This window comes from Populus alba, chromosome 1 (genome assembly GCF_005239225.2).
Source record: "Populus alba chromosome 1, ASM523922v2, whole genome shotgun sequence".
Taxonomy (NCBI): domain Eukaryota; kingdom Viridiplantae; phylum Streptophyta; class Magnoliopsida; order Malpighiales; family Salicaceae; genus Populus; species Populus alba.
This window is the reverse complement of record NC_133284.1, coordinates 53,149,037-53,157,312: the sequence shown is the minus strand read 5'-3', so window position 1 is coordinate 53,157,312 and position 8,276 is coordinate 53,149,037. Positions and strand designations below refer to the sequence as shown.

Genomic DNA, 8,276 nt, shown 5'->3' with positions numbered 1-8,276 from the left:
GCTCATGCGGCTAATGCATGAGGTGCGTGTGCTTGCTGCTCAAAGCAACTCGCCAAACCCTGTATTGCAAAGAAAGTCACGTGCATGCTAATGCAAGAAAGAAAATGGGAGGAGCTACAAGTGATGAGCGATGGTTGAGGAATAGAACCAGTAGCACGAATTCAGACTTGGAGGACCTCAATTATAGGAGTTATAATTTGAAGGGTGATTTAGAGGAGAGTGATGCCCCTTCATCAGTCAGACATGAAAGCAATGTGGATTTGAGGAGGTTTAACAATCGAGAAAAGGTGTCTGGAGTCATGGAAAGTGATGAGTTTGGTGACAATAGTGATGGATGCTCTGGTCAAGAAGATGTAGTTAATGTTGAGCTTGATTACAGAGGAGGTAGAATTAGAGAGTTCAATCATAAGGTGGGTGGAAAAGTAAGTGGTCTGCATGCTGATTTTAGAAGGAAAATGGGAGGGGCAACGAGGGATGGACGATGGTTGAGGGATCATACTAGCAGCATGAATTCAGACTCGGAGGATTCAATGAAACCAAGCGTATGAAGACTCGAATTGCTCAACGAAGTCCTATGGTATTAGAATATATTGAAAGCATTGATAGAACTATTGGCTTAAAAGAAAATCTTGCTCATGCTAAAGATTCCCTGGATATGTTCGGAATAAAGGGGAAAGCTTTTGAAAAAGAGAACAATGGTTCTGGAGTCAACAAAATGAATGGTGGAATTGTCAGGAATCGTAGTCAAGCTGATAAAATTACTGACAAGAGATATGTGCAGAAAAACGGATTGTCAAGAAGAAGTGATCAGGCTTTTCTTGAAAGGGGCTATGGTGAGGATTTTGAAGTGGAAAGGGCTGCCTTCAAAAGCTTTGAGCAATCCAATGATGTTATTGGCAAGACAAAAGTTCCGATGTGGAAAATAGAGGAGAAGATTCAGAAGCTAGGAAACTGGTGTGTAATCTATACTCTTATATATTCTCTCTTTTTTTCTTCATAAGCTCAACTGAACTTTAACTATCCTTTCATTACAACTAACAAGATTCTATTGGCATGTGTGTGCAAATTCTGTGTAGCTAAGCTATTTTGTATTTTGATCTATGCTGTGTAATTGTACCAGTCTTCATGTAACAGAGCAAAGCAATCTGATTCATGTCAAAAGAAGCATTTCCAATACAATGTGTCCGTCCCTGTTTATTTTTCCAACTTTGTGTACTGATACCTGATAGATTCATTCGACTCTTATTTGCCACTGTAACAAGTGGTCCAGAGATTAATGTGCCCCTTCTCCTCACTCCATGTTTAGATTACAGTCACACCAAGCAGTTTTGTTGTGGTGGGACAGCCTTAGCCTTGGGGGGCAAGGGGTGCCGTTGGTTTCTTACCTGGTTTGTTCTTTCCAAAAAGCAGGACAGTTCATATAAAAGTAAACAAATTATGGAGGAACAAGTTGTTAAGACATCAATGAAGGGAATGTCTTTTTGTGTGGATGATGTTTTGTTTTAGAAAGTAATTCTCGAGAGCCTGCATTCCAGTGGAATTCCTAACTAAATCCATGTGCTTAAAATGCTCATATTCTAAATATTTTTAGCAATTCCTAATAATTTTTAATTTTACAAGGAATGAAATTTGTCCCTGATAATTTCTAATTCAAATGTTGTTTTCTTTGTCTTGGATTTTTTAGCATATCCTTTCTTTGTATTTTTAGATGTAATTTTTTATATACCAGTATAAAATCAAGTCATAGATATGAAGTTTAGGTAAAAATTTTTACATCATAGATAAGTTAACTTTCTAATTCCTAATAATTGGCTATTCCCAATTTTACATCAGATCATATTAACTTTCTAATTTCTAATAGTTGTCTATTCTTTCTTCAATGTGGGCATGTGTGCTTGTGTCAATAACCTTGTGAACATACAAGTTCTCTTACATTAAATATGTTTTTCTATGCTTCATTTGAACCAGTCTCATTCTTTGTATCTTTGATGATTCATTTATCATGCCAAGTTGAAGTAGCTCAAGAATTTTCATCTGATGCCTTGCTCCTTTCTCATTTAATACAAGTTTATTTAATTGAACAATGTAAAAGGAAATCCTCACTGACTTATGTCATTGCTTCTTCTTCTTTTTTCCCCCTGTCCTCTCCAGCAAGAAATGTGTTTGTATCCTGACCTAGTAGCTTATCGTTCTATAGCTGTCACTCTCGGACAAGCAGGATATATGAAGGAACTTTTTGATGTCGATCATAGATATCATGCGATCTCCTCCCAAGAAGTTCAAATCTGGGGCACTTGGGAAGCGGGACCTAGGTTTGGAACCTGATATTGTTGTCTACAATGCGGTTAGTGACACTTGGCAGTAAACTAGCCGTCTATATCTGGAAAACATTTGTCTGTAACCTCTGCACTATAATTTTTACTTCAAAACCCATATTGATGACTGTTAGTTGTCCCAAGCATGTCACATGTAACTAACTCTGCATGCATGTGTTTGTGGGCATGTGCTCAAAGTCAGCCTGAAATACATGATAGTTCAAAACTGTTATCAAGGTAGAAGCTAATGTTATGGATATTTAAGAAATTGCTAAACCCAGTATATTGCTGGATGACATAATAGCCCTCTGAAATTTTTGGATGACAAGTTCTTTTCATTGAATCTACACCTTTCCAAATGATACCCATTAAGCTAAGTTTTGACTTATCTCTGTTATCTAAAAATCTATAGTTTTTCTGCATGTTCTCTAGGTATGAACTGATGTTGTTATCAACAGATTAAACAATAAGCATGCTTTGTTAAATTTGAGATGACCTGAAAGGGTGCTTTGTGGTCCCTGTAACAGCAAAGTAAAATCATTACTGTATATTGTTTTGACAGGGCATATTTTCCGTAGTCTTAAGATCATTCTAAGAATTTCGACTATCTAAGGATGGACTTGTGCCATAACATGCTGATCATTCATTATCTATTTCCCTGGGCATATTCAATCAATTATCTGTGAATCATTTCAATTTACATAATGCATAAATCCAGCTATGATCATCCACGGCATTTTGACATTCCTTCTGTATGTAGGTCCTAAATGCTTGTGTTCGGCGAAAACAATGGGAAGGTGCATTTTGGGTCTTACAGCAGATGAAGGAAAAGGGTGTGCAACCTTCTACTGCAACGTATGGACTTGTTATGGAGGTAATAGCTGTTTTTACTATCCATGGTTCTTATCAATATTTCACATCAGCAGAACCTGTATCTTAGATTCTTAGCAATACCTTGTTGTATGAGTTTATCATTGTTCTGATAAACAGCTAGTCATGTTTGCTGACTTGCTACTATGATTAGCACTCCATATTTCAACTTTCATAGAGCTGTTCATAGAACTAGACTTCTAATCTAAGCATATGGACTTATTTTTTCTGAGTAAAAGTGCATCATGAACTGTTGGTTCAAATCCTACCACCAACCTCTTTGGTGTCGTCCAGAGATTCATCTCACCTGTTGCCTGGTGCATGATGGCTGAGAGGTTTGAACGTACCCCAGGTTTTACCCAGTGCTAAATAAAAGGTTTAATTCAGAAAAAAGACTTTGATTTTTGTAGTATGAAGTTAGAAACCTAACCTAGGTACATCAGTTTGGTTGAATAGGGTGTCATATGAACTTGCTGTACAATATTAATTCTCTGGTTGGGCTTTCCGTTTCTCATATTCAATTTTATGGTTCATATTCAAATGACTGCGCCTTGATACTTCACAATTAAGATAATTCTAAGGGTTGTTTGATCTTGATTCACTCTCATGTGTTCATGTGGTAGTTTCTACTATCTGTTAATGTTGGATTCCAATGTTAGTTTTCAGTAGTAAGAGGGGGTACCATTTCATAGCATCATGAAGTGATAATTTCCCATCATTTTCTGCTCTTTAAGATAGGTGCTCAATCTAGCTATCTTTTAGGGTGGTTTTGGTGTGAAATATCATTGTCAAAGCATAGGAGCATGAACTATCCTTTTGTATTATAAAGTGGACTTATGGAACTGGTAACAGTTTGCTAGATATTCTCATTTTCTTGAATATACATCTTAGTTTTTGTAATAACCAGGAAATGATAGAATGGTTTTCTGCCTCGTACTTGAGCAGGTCATGCTTGCTTGTGGCAAGTACAACTTGGTTCATGAGTTCTTCAAAAAAGTTCAGAAGTCTTCCATTCCAAATGCCTTAGTTTATAAAGGTGCTTGACTGATCTATCATTTATTCCATTTGATTTTATAGAACCTCATTTTGAAATCAAATTCTTGTTACATACAGTTCTCGTCAATACTTTTTGGAGAGAGGGTAAGACAGAAGAGGCTGTGTTGGCTGTTAAAGATATTGGAAGACGGGGAATTGTGGGCTCAGCTGCTCTTTATTATGATCTTGCACGCTATCTCTGTACATCTGGAAGGTGTCAAGAAGCACTAGATCTGGTAATCTTTTTATGCTTAATCTACTATGTTTCTGTTGTGCATGTATGTTTAAAACTGAATATAAAGAACATTGTATTGTAGCTAAACGATCCGCATGCATTGAATGGTGTGTTGCTTTTTTTTTTTTGGAATAAGTCGATATATTGAAAGGGCTAACCAGAAGGTAGCCAAAAACAAGATACATGAAGAGAAAAAAAAAAAATCACAATAACAAAAAGCAAACACAAAAAGAAAGGAAAAGAAAGTCAACAGATACATAACCGAAAAAGGACATTAGGAATGATGAAGCTGATATGCCATGCTAAAAGCCTTTATTTGGTGTTAGACCAATCTATAATACCTTCAGGACCCATAATTAAAGAAGTGCCAATAGCCATGAAGAACTTATCTGCAGACTTGAGCCAATTTGAGAGGCGATAAAGAATTAAGGAGAAAATATCTTTGAAGGTCGCAGTTCCATCATTGAAGATTACCTTGTTCCTCATAAGCCATATACTCCAGCTAACACAACAAGAAAGCATAGACCAAGCCTTACGCTGGAATTTTCCGAACACTAGGTTGGGCCATTGATGTAAAAGATCATCCACACAGCAGGGAAGGCAACCACTAATACCCCACCAATCCAAGAATTTCATCCATAATTTCCACACTGGTCTACAATGGAGGAGAAGATGATTTGAAGTCTCAATCTCATTTTCACAAAAGATACAAAAGGCTTGATCAACTGGGATTATATTACGGCAAAGTAAGAAATCCTTAGTGCACAGTCTATTCTGAACAGCTAGCCAAAGAAAAGATTGAACCTTAGGGGGGACCCCTTTTTGCCATATCGAAGCCTTGAAAGTTCTAAGCCCTGGATTCACAATCCTGTCAATAAATAAAGAACAAGTTTTAACTGTATACCCTCCATCTGTTGAAAAGGACCAGACTTTTTTATCTAAAGTTGTTGCCTTTATTCGAAAGCTTTCTAGAGATGAGAGAAGGTAGACGACCTGCTCAGTTTCAAAGAGGAACAATTGTCTCCTCCAAGCTAACTCCCACTTCCATTCTCCTTGCTCCCAAATTCCCATGTCAGCAATTGTGGCATTCGGTTTAGTGGTAAGAATGTAGAGTCGTGGGTAGATGACTTTCAATGGAGAGCTATCAAACCAAACATCAGACCAGAATCGAGTCAGAGAGCCATTTCCCACTACAAATCTGCAATTATTGGCTAAAGCTGAAGAGACAGAGTCTGTTGAGGTCATAAGGGATGTTATATCCCTCCAGATACAAGACAATCTTCTACTAAAAATAGGGAAACCATTTTCAAACACCGGCTTGAATTTGTTGAATATCATCTTCTTCCACAGCTCATTACCAGGAAGAGAGAGCCTCCAAATCCACTTGAAAAGCATTGCTTTATTCTTGGCTATCAATGACCCAATCCCGAGGCCACCCCTATCCTTATCTCTAACAACCACGCTCCATTGGACTTTGCAAATTTTTCTCATTTTGACAGTTCCCGACCATAAGAATTTGCGTTGGATGGAAGTAAGTAAGCGACACACACCTTTTGGCATAAGGAAGATGGACATGAAGTACAAAGGAAGGGAGTTCAACACACTTTTGATAAGGCAAATACGACCGGCCATGCTTAACATTCTCCCTTTCCACGAAGTGAGTTTCTTTCGAAACTTATCAATGACGGGTTTCCATGTTGAAATCCTTCTAGGGTTAGACCCCAAAGGCATTCCCAGGTAATTACATGGAAGAGAATCATGCCTGCAGTAAACTGATTTTGCAAACTCATCCAAGCAAGAGTCATCAACATTGATTCCTATAAGAGAACTCTTAAAAAAATTAATGTGCAAGCCTGAGCATAGAGCAAACCACCTTAAGACTCTTTTAACTGACTGGAGGGCATGCAAACTAGCTGGCATAAAGACAAGAGTGTCATCTGCATATTGAAGGTGACTTAAGAAGTTATTGGAGCCAAAATCAATACCCTGAAAGATGTCTGAGGATGCCGCACGTTGGAAGAGAACAGATAGACCTTCAGCAGCAATATTAAAAAGAAAGGGAGATAGGGGATCACCTTGCCTAATACCTCGCCCCACTTTGAACTCTGGGGAAGGAGAGCCATTGACTAAGACTGAAACCTGACTAGTAGACAAGCAGGAGGAAATCCACCCTCTCCATTTAGCACCAAAACCCATGTAAGTCATCACCTCATCAATGTAATCCCATAGAACTGAATCAAAAGCTTTTTGGAAATCAACCTTGAAGATGAGACCCGATCTTCGATTTCTTTTTAGATCATAAACCACTTCATTAGCTACCATAAAACCATCAACAATTTGTCTGTCTGCTATAAAAGAAGTATGATTGTCACTAATCAAGCTGCCTATTACTTCCTTTAATCTGCTGGACAAAATCTTCGCAATAATCTTGTAAATACCATGGATCAAACTAATGGGGCGATACTCTTTGAATTCCATAGTAACCTTTCTTTTCGGCACCAAAGTGATATAGGAGAGGTTAACCCCTTTCGGTATAGACCCTGTTCTAAAAAATTCAGTGATCAGGTCCAATAAGTCTTTTGCAATAAAATCCCAAGCGAGCTTATAGAATTTAAAATTGAAACCGTCTGGACCAGGACTCTTAGAACCATCACAATCCCACACACATCTTTTAATTTCATCCAATGTCACATCTCGCTCTAGCCAAAGAGACAACTTTGAATTTAACCTTTTAAAACCTACTGGACCCATCTCTGCTTTCTTCCCAATTGGAGCTCTATAAAAATAATCAACAGCAGCAGATTTGATTTCTGGTAATGACCGGAGTTCAGCCCCCTTATGATTGATCATCATAATATGAGATTTAGCTCTTCTGAAGTTAGCTATCAAATGGAAAAACCTGGTATTACGATCCCCTAGCTTGCACCACAACTGTCTAGATCTCTGCCTCCACTTGCATTCAACTCTATTACTGTAGGTCCATTTATCCTTTATAAGAGATTCAAGCTTGAGGTGATCTGAGGGACATAGAGGATCAGCCTCCTGTTTTCTCTCTAGATCATCAATTTGGAAAATCACAACTTGAAGCTTGTACTCCTGATCACCAAAATCATCTTTGTTCCATCGCCGAAGTTGAGCTGCTACAAAGCTAAGCTTCTTAAGAAATCTGAAACGTCCTGGGAATGCTGTACACCCGTCAAACCAAAAGCCTCTAATAATATTTTTGAAGTTAGGAAATTGAAGCCAACAGTCCAAAAATTTAAAAGGTCGATAACCGCTCTCTAGGAGGGAATCAGACACAAGTAAGGGGCAATGGTCTGACATTTCTCTGGGTAATCGATGGAGCATTACATTTGAGAATTGAAGAAGAAAGGATTCATCTGAGAAAGCACGGTCTAGTTTGCTCATCAAGCAATTCCTGAACCAAGTGAAGTAACCTCCAGCCAGTTGATACTCAATAAGGTGACAAGAATCCAGAAAATTCCTAAAAGCTGAAGAGCCCTTGATATGAAGATAGCCACTGCTTCTATCAATCTGGTGTGTTGCTAATTAGAGTTTATGAGCACGGGGAGCTATATCACAGCAAAAAGCAAAAATCTGTGTATTGATAACTGTTGCCTGCCCAGTTAAGGTTTCAGTTTATACTACTGTTGAATGCACAAAGAATATGCATGTTTTGCAAATGCGTCTTTGGTTCATTGAGAGACTGAAGAAGCCTGGGGCTGCACAATTGGGGCCCTTTCCTAACTGCTGGGATGTCTCTTTGGGCATTTAATAGTTTGCAAGCCTTAAAGCTATATATTTTGTACACTCATTGATGC

The 8,276-nt window shown here is 38.2% G+C and overlaps 1 protein-coding gene across 1 annotated transcript; it reads left to right on the top strand.

Annotated features, from left to right (window-relative positions):
• The first annotated feature begins 2,221 nt into the window (after positions 1 to 2,221).
• Positions 2,222 to 4,537, top strand: LOC118046642 (pentatricopeptide repeat-containing protein At1g30610, chloroplastic). Its single transcript, XM_073407780.1, has 4 exons — positions 2,222 to 2,344; positions 3,076 to 3,189; positions 4,131 to 4,221; positions 4,299 to 4,537. The coding sequence occupies exons 1-4, from the start codon at positions 2,240 to 2,242 to the stop codon at positions 4,535 to 4,537; spliced, it is 549 nt and encodes a 182-aa protein (XP_073263881.1). The 5' UTR covers positions 2,222 to 2,239.
• The last annotated feature ends 3,739 nt before the right edge of the window (positions 4,538 to 8,276 follow it).